This window comes from Mus pahari, chromosome 13 (assembly GCF_900095145.1).
Source record: "Mus pahari chromosome 13, PAHARI_EIJ_v1.1, whole genome shotgun sequence".
Classification (NCBI taxonomy): Eukaryota; Metazoa; Chordata; class Mammalia; order Rodentia; family Muridae; genus Mus; species Mus pahari.
In genome coordinates this window covers 25,239,714-25,252,288 of record NC_034602.1, presented here as the reverse complement: position 1 = coordinate 25,252,288, position 12,575 = coordinate 25,239,714, and the positions used below count along the sequence as shown (strand labels likewise).

At 51.2% G+C, this 12,575-nt stretch overlaps 1 protein-coding gene across 2 annotated transcripts in view; it reads left to right on the top strand.

Moving 5' to 3' along the window:
* LOC110330524 (SEC14-like protein 4) overlaps nucleotides 1–8,578 on the top strand; it is a 17,544-nt gene extending 8,966 nt beyond the window's left edge. For both annotated transcript variants that reach the window (XM_029545464.1, XM_021210677.2), the window contains exons 6-12: nucleotides 1,440–1,535; nucleotides 1,844–1,904; nucleotides 2,979–3,062; nucleotides 3,348–3,454; nucleotides 3,529–3,668; nucleotides 3,760–3,929; nucleotides 5,812–8,578. In XM_029545464.1, coding sequence (XP_029401324.1) covers nucleotides 1,440–1,535; nucleotides 1,844–1,904; nucleotides 2,979–3,062; nucleotides 3,348–3,454; nucleotides 3,529–3,668; nucleotides 3,760–3,929; nucleotides 5,812–5,942 — 789 coding nt within the window. In that variant the 3' untranslated portion in view covers nucleotides 5,943–8,578. The remainder of the gene's footprint in view (nucleotides 1–1,439; nucleotides 1,536–1,843; nucleotides 1,905–2,978; nucleotides 3,063–3,347; nucleotides 3,455–3,528; nucleotides 3,669–3,759; nucleotides 3,930–5,811) is intronic.
* The last annotated feature ends 3,997 nt before the right edge of the window (nucleotides 8,579–12,575 follow it).

The following is a 12,575-nucleotide window of genomic DNA, read 5'->3' as shown; positions in this document are numbered from 1 at the left end:
GAGAGAGAGAGAGAGAGAGAGAGAGAGAGAGAGAGAGAGAGAGAGAGAGACTGAGACTCTGCAGTTAAGGTCACTAATGCCTGTCTTCTTTCTGGCTGAGTTTGTGAAGTGCTTGCTGAGCAAGCACAAAGACAGCATTCGGATTCCCAGCACCCACATAAAAAGCCAGGCCTTGACACTGTCCCTGGGTGCAGCGAGAGCCCTTAGCTCTGTTCTCAGGATTTCTTGGAACAGTCAGCTTTGCCCATGGTAGAGTTAGTCATCTCTGTCGATTCTCTAACTAGGAAAACTGATGGCCAACCAGTGACTTTGTGCTTCCCACATAGGACTCAAGGAGAGACTACAGAGTTACTAATATATGTAATTATCTATGTAAAATATGTGTCATATATATATATCATAGGTGTAATATATCATATATCATCATATATTTTGTATCTTCATATATTTCATATATTAATATAGTTTATATATAAATGTTTATATATTCATATATAAATTATACACACACACACACACACACACACACACACACATTTATATATGAAACCCTAAGGCCAATGAGATGGCTGAGAGGGTAAAGGCTCTTGCAACCATGCCTGACAACCTGAGCTCAATTCCTGGAACTAGCATGGTGGGAGGAAAGAACTGACTCCTGCAAGCTGTCTTATGACTTCCATCCAAGCACTATGGTATGCACATGCACACATACAAACACCTGCTACACATGATAGCTAGGTAGACAGACAGACAGATATTTAAATGCACACACACACACATTTGGATCTGGTGGTGCATCCCTTTAATCCCAGTACTTGGGAGACAGAGGCAGATGGAGCTCTGTGAGTTGAGGCCAAAGAGATCCTTCCTTGAAAAACAAACAAGCATATATGCATGGAACCCTCAGGAGTGCAGCTTCTGTTCCAAGAAGGTCTCATATTCCCCGGGACAGGTCTCGTCTCTTGCCCCCCAGGGCCCTCTTATCTCTGCATCTTTCAGAGTGAATCCAATGCAGAGGGCAACCCTGTTGGTCCTGTGAATCTGAAATAGGAGCTCAGCCCTTGCCATGGTACACGTGGGGAGATAGAGAACCAGTTCTCCCTCCATCACGTGGGTCCCAGGAGTTGAACTCGGGTCATTGGTCTTGGCAGCAAGTACCGTTACCTGTTGAGCCATCTTCTCAACCCCCAAATCATGGTCTAGCCACACTCCAGAACAGTGTTGAGCAAACTGGGATGATACTCAAAGAACTTCCAGCCTCTGCTAGGGCTCAGATTCAACATCCCTTCACATCCTAGGTGAATACCATCTGTTTGGGACATGTCAGGGGCTTGACAGGCCACTCTGCCATGGGTTGTGGGAGGCAAGAAGGAGAGGGGTGGCCAGGATGCCCTTCGTGGATCAAGATCTAAGCAGTGTGCCTGGTCTGTTCCACGCAGCTGGGCAGGAATATTGAGAGAATGGTGATGGTGTTCGACATGGAAGGGCTGAGTCTGAGGCACTTATGGAAGCCAGCTGTGGAGGTCTACCAGCAGGTAAGGCAGGGGACAAGGGCAACAACAACTCCAGGCCATGAGGGACCCACTGCATACACCAGCTTCCCATCCATGGGAAAGTAGAGACAGCCTCCAGGGGACCTGTGAACCAGCTTGGCCTTGAGATGCTGTTTGTGGGACCACCCTACGAGGAGGAGGAGGAGGAGGAGGAGGAGGAGGAGGAACAAGGACAACCTAGAGGAGGCTGCACACATCATGGGGAAGGCCAGGGTGGGCCTCTTGCTGCAGAAGTCTGGGCAACCAAGGTGCTGGGCACAGCCATGACCAGCGTCACTTCAACTTCACAGTTTTTTGCCATCTTGGAAGCAAATTATCCTGAGACAGTGAAAAATTTAATCGTTATTCGAGGTGAGTCGGTGCCTGGGGAGAGGAGACTGAGGGAGGGATAGTAAAGAAGCCACTGAATTAGAACTTCTCTAAGTCATCCCTTGTAGGGAATGAGGGGTTTTCTTTAAGATTTATTTATTTCTTGTATGTGAGTACACTGTCACTGTCTTCAGACACACCAGAAGAGGGCATCACATCCCCATTACAGGTGGTTGTGAGCCACCATGTGGTTGCTGGGAATTGAACTCAGGACCTCTCGAAGAGCAGTCAGTGCTCTTTACCTCTGAACCATCTCTCCAGCCTCCTTGTAGGGAATAAGGTTTTTTTTTTTGTTTGTATTTTTAAGACCATTCTTTTGCAGACTGGTATTTCTGTAATGTGCAAAATCCTGCCCTGGTATGTGGCAGCCATGTGAGTTTATCAATGTTTGCTACTGTTGTCTTGCTCACCTTGGTGTCGACTGGGCCAGTGGCCATGGGCCAAACTGGCTGATGGATATTCTGTGAGAAAGGATGGTCCCAGTCTCCAATAGCCATCCCAAATTCCCCAGATCCAGATGACCTGGGTTCACATCTAGCCAGTGCTCCCATCTCAAGCAAGTGGGTTTCATCTCACTGAGGCTCAGCCTTCCCATGTTGTGCAGCGGGGACACCGTGGCACCCACCCCCTGTGAGATAGTTAGGATGCTGAATGAGAAGATTATGCACAAAACCTGGCCCACAAAACGTGCTCACTGGGCGAGCAGGTGACCTTGGGGTGGGACAGGATATCTAAAGCAGACCCCCCCACACACCTACTCTCACCCCAAAGGACTAAGGTCACCTAGCAAAACTTTGAGTCAGGAAAAGAGGTGTCCTCAAGGAATCACCGTGGCTGGCTGTGGGTTCAGCTTGTGCCCAACTCCCGATGACGAGATTATGGGACTCTTGACTGCTGAGAACCAGGTGTCATGCCGACAGCCCTAGGACTGAGGCGGAGCAGGGCATGGCGGAATCCACACCTGAGCACCTCCTACCCCGTGCGTGACCGTGGCTGTGGCTTTGTGTGGCCAAGTTTCCCTTGTCCAGCTTCCCAATGGAGTTCTGTGTGTTTCAGCCCCCAAGCTCTTCCCAGTGGCCTTCAACCTGGTCAAATCATTCATGGGAGAGGTGACACAAAAGAAGATAGTGATTCTGGGAGGTACGTGCCTTCACCCATGGTCCCCAGCCAGGGCCAACTCTGTACTTATCTGGAGGACAGAGGCTGCTGCCAACGGCCACCTTCATCGGGGACAGCCTCTTCACAGCCATGGCCTGGCCTCCTCAGTCCACAGCGTGGGCTTCCAGATCTAGATCATGGCCAAAGAGCCAGAAAGCAAGCTCATGTGTGTGCTGTGTGACTCTCAGGGGAGCAAGCGGTCCCCTCTGTGGACTTTCAGTTGGCCTCCTAGAGCCCCTCAGAAGCCCCTGTGTGTTCCTCACACAGGTAACTGGAAACAAGAGCTTCTCAAGTTTATGAGCCCTGACCAGCTGCCTGTGGAATTTGGGGGCACTATGACTGATCCTGATGGTAACCCCAAGTGCCTGACCAAGGTACAGGATGCCCAGAGGATGGGAGGGAGGAGACCACCGTGCCCACTGTTAGCTTACCCACCTCTGACTCACAGATCAACTACGGGGGTGACGTGCCCAAGCGCTATTACCAGAGCAATCAGGAGAGGCCACAGTACGAACACAGTGTGGTCGTGGGCCGAGGCTCCTCCCACCAGGTGGAGAATGAGATCCTGTTCCCAGGCTGTGTGCTCAGGTAGGGACAGTGACTTCCAAACGCCTGGGCACGGCTGGAAGGGCCCCCCAGCCCGCACAGGAGGTCGTCAGTGGACTCTTATCTGCTACAGGTGGCAGTTTGCTTCAGACGGTGGAGACATCGGCTTTGGGATTTTCCTGAAGACCAGGATGGGGGAGCGGCAGAAGGCAGGGGAGATGGTGGAGGTGCTGCCCAACCAGCGCTACAACACCCACATGGTGCCCGAGGATGGGAGCCTCACCTGCCTCAAGGCTGGAGTCTGTAAGAGCTTCGAGTTTTCCTGCAGTTGTCTTTGTCATAGAAAGAAAGCGAGCTATCTTGGACCAGTCTGGTCTTTCTGGGTTCCCTCTGTGTCCGACTTCCAGGGAGGATGTAGGGACTGTTCCTAAGGACCCCAGGGTTACAGTCTTCAGGGTCTTGGATCTGGGGTGTAGACGTGAGGAAGGGGGTGCGTTGTGTAATAGCCAAAGCTCAGCACTGAAAGACAGCTAACTAGGCACCCATGATTTACGTCAGAGGCCCCCGATGGGGCCTGCCCAGTTGTCTGAACTCCAGACATCCCAAAGAGGTGGCTAGAACTGACGTCAGTTTCACCGGAAACAATGTGGTCTAGGGTCTTAGCCAGCTTTCCATAGTGTACTCAAATACCCAAGGCAATTGGTTTAGGCAAAGAAAAGGAGTAGGGGAGGGCCTATTACCATACAACACAGTTCTGGAGATTCTAGTCCAAAATCTAGTGACCTGATTGCTTTGGGGGGCTCTGGCAAGGTTGGCACTGCATAGCAAGAACACCCAGAGCAAAACCACCTACGTCCTGGGTCAGGAAGCAAGAGGGAAAGGGAGAGGGGCCAAGTGTGCTAGCACACACCTGTAATCCCAGCACATGAGAATGCTGAGTCAAGAGGATCAGAAGCTCAAGGAAAGCCTAGGCTGGGTGTGAGACCTGTGAGCCCCCCTCTGGGGCCCCCACTACTTTCTGACAGTGCTACCCTGAGGACCAAGCCTTAGACACATGACTCTTCTAGGAGCAATTACCCAGACCATAGGAATGGGGATAACAACCTTTCCTCAGAGGCTGCTCTGTCAGGTTTGGTGTCCTGCGTCCTCTCTGCCACACGGCTCGGGCCTCTTTCTTGGGTGGCGGGATGTGGGAATTTTGTGTCAGGTGAGTGTCAGGCTATGGGAAATCACGAGATCCCTCTCTTGGGGTGGGGAAGTGCAATGTGAGTTCCCGGGAACAGTTGGAGCTGGCTCAGGGGTGCCCAGGCCTGCAGGGAGGCCGGGACCATCTGGTTCTCAGGCTCTTGAGCACCCAAGTGCCACTGGGAGCCATGGAAGAGCTGAGAACCAGGTCGGGGCCCGAAGGGGAAAAGAGGAGAGAGCTCTAGCTGGGTCCCGCAGAGAGGAAAGAGTCCTTGGCTTGTTCAGTGGGTAGCTTGGCTAGGTGGAGGCCGTGGCTGGAGCGCTGAGAGACCTTCTGCCGGAGAGTGGGTGGCCATCTGTTTAGGTGAAGGCCGGTTCCATTGCTCCCCACAGTGGATCAGGATGAAAAGAGACAGTCCATGGTTTTAAGGCGTTTATTGTCATGCTGGAGAGTGATGATGAGCTAAACTGTACTCCACTTTCTCAGGGCAGGCCTGAGGTTAAATACCTTTGCAGGGAGGAGTGTCTGGGAAGGAGAGTTTATTGGCTAAGCCTCCAGACCTTTAGGTGCCTCATTAAAATGGAGATCTGAGGAGGGGCTTGGGGCATTGCCCTTATGTGACTGGTGGTCATAAACCTATGGAGAGCTGTGGCCTTGTGCCAGGAACCTGGTGTCCAAGAGTGTGGCAAAATGCCTACCATCCCCGCACGGTCACTGGGGTTTCAAGCCTGTGCTCGACCAGGGACCAGGCTGCCTTTCATGGTCCTACACTGCTCCAAGGAGGGATTTGGGGAACTGTGAAATGCTGCTATAATGCTGGAGATCCAGAAGGGGCTACACCCCTGCTGTGGTCGCTACACTCTCAGGAGGTGGCCATGAGCAGTGGGCCAGGAGCAGGGCAGTGGCCGATGCACACGTCCTACGCATGGGCCTGGTCAGCCTGTTCCCAACCTCACAAGGGCTGTCTTTATGCTGCTTGTCACCTCTCTGTCCTTGCAGATGTCCTGCGTTTTGACAATACCTACAGCCTGCTGCATACCAAGAAGGTCGGCTACACTGTGGAAGTGCTTCTTCCAGACAAGGCCTGTGAGGAGAAGTTGCAGGGCCTCAGCTCAACGAGCCCTCCTTAGGACAGCGAAGACTCTGGCCGCCTCTGACCCTGCTCCATCCAACTCCTTCACACACCCCTACCCCTTGCGCCCCAGGCAGGGTGATGATGCTGAACATGGCTGCAGAGATCTCCAACCCTGTCTCCATCTCAGCCTCCCTTGGGACCACTCAGACACAGACTAGCACTTTCATCCCCTGTACCCAGAGAATGGGGCTAAGGGTGACATCACATGTCCACTGAGAAAGGACTCTGCCCCATGGTCTCATCCTCCTGAAGAGACCCACACACCCAGGATTCAGCCATGCCTGGTATCCCAGCTGGGATTGGGTACATGAAATCCATGTCTGGTTCCCCACAGGAAGCACAGCTGCAGGGTGGCTTCTCTCCAATTGGAGGTCAGCAAGGATGGGAAGGGCCAGCTGGAGGCAGCCGGTCAGACTGTGAAGGGGGAAGAGGCCCCAGCTTGAACAGAGCATCAAAAACTTTCAAAATTCCCCCTCCTTTGGAAGGAACAGCAGACGTGGAGAGGCAGGGCATGGCGGGGGAACCAGAGGAAAAGCCACACTCAGCTTCACGAGGTGGAGCAGGTTGCTGAGTCTAACGAAGAGACACACATACGTACACACATGTGCACATGCACTTCCTGCACATACACACACCTGCTAGGACCCTACTGATACTCAGTTTTGACATTCCTTCTTTCTTAAGGCAGTCGCTCACTCTGTAGCCCAGGCTGGCCTTGCATTAGTCGGCCTTCTTCAGGGTCTTGAATGCTAGTGTTGCATACGGGCACCACTATGCCTGGCCTAGGTGGAACTCAGAACCAAAGCTAAGCAGTAGGAGGCACGGGTACTACAGGGCAGGGTGAACTGCTCTGGGGATTCGTCCTGACCTCTAACTTGCCTCTTAGAGAACCTTCTAGATTTCCATCTGTCTGCATGTCTAAGGAGAGAGTTGACGCTGCCAACATCACTTCCCGTGTGACCCAGGAGCCGGCAGGTGATAGCTTGTCGCGTGTGATATCTCAAAGGCTGGCCCTCCTGGCATACACAGACAGCCCGCTACTGCTCCACTGGGCATACTGAACCTAGTGGCAGATGCTGCTGAGTTTGATCCAGTGTGCCTCTGTGGACTGGCTCTGAGAAGCGAAGACCTGGGGCCTAGGAACTTAGATGTCCTGCACTGCTTCTCCTGGGTCTCTGGCTGGGACAGAAGACCCGTGTCCCATCCAGGGTGGCTTAGACACTGACTTAGGTTACTGATGTTGCCTTCTTTGTTTGTCCTTCTGTGCTGCTGGGCCAGCTGTCCCTGGAATTAAGGATCAGATCGATGTTCCTGGAAAGGGAGTCCTTACTCCAAAGTGCCATCCGCCTAGAAGACTTAGCAGACACCACCTTGTCAAGGCACCTTGCAAGCAAGAATTCAGGCCCCCCACCCTCTTCTGCTTCCAGATCCTATCTTTGGTTTTTCTCTGCTTGCTAGATGTCCTCATTATCAAAGACATTTTAATGGAGAAAAATGGTAAACCTTGAAGATGAGGGAGCTCTTCAGAGGAGCCCCCAGCCAGTGTGTCTGGACCAGTTGGACTATTTACAGTCAAGGTTTAGAGCCTGAATTGGGGGTTAAATGCCAAGAGGCAGTGCCAGGAGAAATTCTTGCCTAAGATCAGCTTAAGAAGATTGTCAAAAGGAAAAAAAAAAAATCTGTTTTTTCTGGATCCAAAGAGATAGCCTGGGGCTGTTAGGCAAGAGTCACGAGGCATTTTCCAAGGCCAGGGTTGCTCCTGCACTCACAGTGTGGATGCTTAGAGCCCCTCTTATTTTTCTGAAGCAACCCAGCTTTTTTTTTTTGGGGGGGGGTCACTTCTCCACATCTTTTAGCAGACTGAAAGTGTTGTCACTGTGATTAGGAAAACCTCGACTTCATTCATCTCCCTTCTTGTCTTGATGAGCTCTCAGAATGACTCACGTCATTAAAATAAGAGGCCCCTAGACTTGAACCTTGATCCTTGCCCTCCCAAGTACCCACAGTCAATTTTCCCCATTAGTACAAACTCACTAGTTTTTCTAGACACACATGCCCCATGCACGAGGACAGCTGATTCGCCCATCACAGAGTCAGGCAGACAGACAAACAGACAGACACCTGCTGTTGGGAGCACAGGGGTAGGCAGCAGGCATGAGAAGCGAGCTGCAGGCACCAGCAGCTCTGGCTCCGAGAGCTGGCACACCATGCCTCATGGCTAAGCAGGGAGCACAGAGGTCACCTGAGGAGGTGAGGCAGGACCTGCCTGGGGAAAGGGCACTGAGAATCCAGGAAGCCTTGTGGGATTAAACCCTCACTCAGCAAACCCTCGCTTCTGCAGCCTTGTCTAATCCTCTAACATTGCAACACAATGCTGCCATCTGCAAAGTTCATGCCTGAGAATCATGCCAGCCGAGTTACAAAGCAAACCAAAAGCCCACAGAAAACACCCGCAAAACACACAACTTTACGGGTTTGGTGTTTAGCCAGGTTTATATTAACTCTGGACCTCATGTGGCTTTTAGCGTCAGACTGGACACCCTGGTGGAGTGTCACTTTTGATTTCTTTCCTCCCCTTCCCCCTCCTCCTTCTCCTGTTCTTCCTTTTCCCCCTCCTCCCCCTCCCCTCCTTCTCCTTCCTTCTCCATCTTTCTCTTCTCAGTTCCTCCTCTTCCTCCTCCTCCTCTTCCTCCATATGTGTGTGTGTTTCTATTGTTATAACTCAGGTCCTTGCACAAACTACACAAGCCCTCTGCTTGTGAACTACATTCCCAGTCAAAAAAACAAAACAAAAAAAACCTGATGCCTTTAAAAAAAAAAAAGTTTCTGTTTTCATTTGTTCATTCATTCATTCATTCATTCTTTAGTGTTTACTGAGCATTTACTGTTCAGTGCCTGGCATTGCAGACCCTGGGGACAGTAAGCACACAGAGCTGATCCAACTCTGCCAACGGGAAGCCTGCTCACACTGAGGGAGGCAGAAGTGACTTCGATGATCAGAAGTCAAATGCGTATGATGTCTTCTGGTGTCTTAGTGGGGGGTGGGGACCAAATCTGTGGGCACACCCAGAAAGGAATGAGCTTTGGCTCAAGGAACTGACCATGAAAGGACCAGGATGGGGTGACCTGATGGGGACACTCCTCTGGGCTGAGGAATGGGATTTGAGTGGCCATAGGGTGTTTGGGGCCAAAGGGGAGTCAGAGGAACACAACTTGTGCAGACATCAGATCATGTGACTAGATGTCAATAAAGTACTTCAGTGTAAGTTACAAAATGGCTGTAAGAGTGTGGTTTGTCGGGGTGGGGTGGCATTTTTGACAGGGGGTCGTAAATCTAAGTTTGTCATATAAGATTCTGGGACTCTTGAGGCCTCCTCGACAAAGCAAGGTCTACTCTTCCCAGGTCACCTCCTTGTCAAAGTCCTCAGAGCCTTTAGGAGAAGGCAGCTGGTGCATTTATTTATAGGGTTGTTTCTGTGACAGTGAAAACAGCCTTCTATGCCCATCCACCCCCACATCCCCACCCAGACAAGCTCATGAATTTGGAAGGGACACACAGAGTCACTGTGTTCAGAGCAGGTGTCCGGCTACGTTCTACGTCCATCCCTCCACAGTCTGCACAGCTCCTGATGTCCTTGTGTGCCACCCTGAAGCACAGAGATGAAGTCCCATTTCATAGCCCAGGACATGGAGGCTTAGCATCTTGAAAAAAGGGGTGTCTAATGGCAGACTGGGGCTGGTACCCAGGTCAGCTGCCCCCTGTGTCCTTGTTGCCTCCTGAGAGGAGACATTGGGCCTCTGCCAAGGACTGTGTGGTGGAGCTTCAGTGTGGGACAGAGGGAAGCCTGGGATTTCACAGCCTAAGGAAAGGCCAGCTTATTCCGAACTTGCCCAGATCAGTCTGTGGCAGGAAACCTTACGTCCAATTACAGATGAGGAGATTCAGGCTTGGGCAGGAAGGGACTTGTCCTGAGACACAGCATAAGAGGAGAAAGCCAAACTTAAGAGGCAGAGGCAGGGGAGTCTCTGTGAGTTCAAGCCCAGCGTGGCTCACAGAGTGGGTTCTAGGACAGAGAAACAGTTTTGAAAAGCAAACAAACAAGCAAACAAGGCACGATGTGGGCTTGAGGAGCTGGGCAAGAAATACAGCCTGGCGCTGGAGCATTTGCTCATCACGTGCAGGGCCCGAGGTTCAATCCCAGTACCACGAGACAGCAGCCTAAAACCATGAACTTGAGTCCATCTGGCTTGTGGAAGGTGGACAGGAGCAGGTTCTTTAACTTCATAGAAAAGGCAGCCAGGTCAACCAGGGACTCAGATGTGTTCCCGTGGCCTTGTGGTCTCTACCTTCCTCCACAAGGGAGCAGTGTTGGGCCAGGCATGCCTTGGCTCACAGGAATCCAAATAAAGTCGGGTTTTCCTCATTAAGGATGACTTTACCTCACAGGTCAGGGTCCAGGAGACCAAACTCACCGGCCCCAGTTGTTTAAGGCTTCCCAGAGTGGCATAAAAAGGCGGTGTGATCCCACTTCAGATCCTGCCTCTGTAGCATTCTCAGTGGACTGTCCCATAGCCCTTGCCCAGTCACCACCTGTAACTTTAATTTTTAAAAAATCGTATTTTTAATGCTTAAACCTCTCTTATAGCACACCACCCACGAGAGGTAGTGGGGAAAAAAAAGGATGAGGGGGGAAGTGGACCTGTTTAGAAAGGTTCTTTGGAGCAACTCCCATCTGTGTTGTCTGGAAATCAGCAGTTCTGTTCACAGGTTAGCAGGCAGCAGCAGCTCGATCCACCGGAAAACACTTCACAGATACACTGGCAGTCCAGTTCGGTAGAGTCGGGTTAGCAACAGCAGTGACACAACCTAGCAGAGACAGCCGAGGCTGAGGCCAGCGGGAGGGACCAGCAGGAACACCAAAAGTTCACGGCTGTGCCTCTCAGGGAAGCAAAGATCAGCGAAGGTGCGAGACCCAGAAGCGGGCACAGCTAGCCGCACCAGCAAGCCAAGCTCCATGGAATCCTGTTTCTACCCTCCAAGCACTACGTGTCCTCCACATGCCTTGTCTCAGCGCACAGATCTCACCTCAGGACATGCATCCAATCAGCCCAAGTCCACAGAGTCCCAGCAAAGGCAGCTCAGCTATGCAGCGTAAGGTGGCCCAATCCATATGTGTTGTTAACAGAAACTCTTTCATCATGTGTCCTTTCACGTGTTTGCTTTAGCAGAACATCCTCTTTCCCGTGTCTGCTTCAGCGAACCCGTTCCTTCACGAGACTGTCTTTCACCTGTGTCCACTTCAGGAAAACACTCCTTCACGTGTTTGCCGCAGCAAAACACCTCCCAACGCCACTGACTTTCCGAAGGACCCTTAAGTTTCCACTTCAACCACCCCCAGCTTAAATAACTTAAGGCCATTGCTACCCTCTCACCCAGACTCCAAAACCCACAAATCTTCCTGAAATATGACAGCCGAGTTTCATTTCTCTGTGTAAGTCCTTCCCTGGCTCCTCAAGTGTCCCTGTGTGTGTGCACATGAGTCTCATGAGGGCCTCTGTGACCTACCATGTCCCTCCTTCCAGTCTCAGGATCACCTAATAACCTGAATCTACCAAGCCCTGATGGTCCTCCTGCCTCCACCTTTGCTTGACCACTGCAATGATCACGTGAAGGTGTGTGAACAGAGGGATACACTGTGGGCACACTGTGACACGCCACAGCTTCTGCAATGAGATATTTCCTATGCTTGGTTTTGTTTTACTTTGTTTGTGTGTTTTTTATTTTCTTTTGTGAGGGAGCTTGCAAGGGCAGAGCGTGGATATGAGGGGATGGGGAGATGGGTGGGACTGGGGTGCACGGTGTGAAACTCACAGAGAATCAATAAAATTTTCAAAAAGGGAAGAAGTCTTTTTAAAAATAGAAATGGGAGCGTGGGGGGAACAGAGCAGGTGAGCCACAAATCTTGCAGTTAACTGGAAGACGAAGGTGGAGGCAAAAAGAAAAGAAAAGAAAAAGGAAAGGAAAGAAAAGGAAAGGAGCCATGTGCTATTTGGGTTAAGCCAGAGTGGGATGAGACACTCGGGACTGACCAGCAGCCACTTGGCAGAGGGTTAGGGACGTCAGAAAAAGCAGGGAAGCCTAAAGTGCCAGGAGAAACACTCCCAGCCTCTGGCCCACAGCCAGAAGACACGTGTGGAAGAGAAGGTATCTTTAAAGACTTGGGGTTTTTTTTTTTTTATTTTCTCGATGGTGTGGCTAGAATTCAGGGCCCAGAGTGTGCTAGGCAAGCCGTTATGCATCAGAGCCTGCTTTTGAAACACTAGCTACCATTCCTCCGTACAGAACAGGAAAAGGCTCCAATACAGTTAGTCAGAGAAACGAAATTCAAGGCCATAATCATTGAAGAGCCACTAGGATGGTCAGAATAAGAATTTACCTTAAGCCGGGCCTGGTGGCGCAGGCCTTTAATCCCAGCACTCGGGAGGCAGAGGCAGGCGGATTTCTGAGTTCGAGGCTAGCCTGGTCTACCAAGTGAGATCCAGGACAGCCAGAGCTATACAGAGAAACCCTGTCTCGAAAAAAAACAAAAAACAAAACAAAACAAAAAAAAACAAACAAAAAAAACAA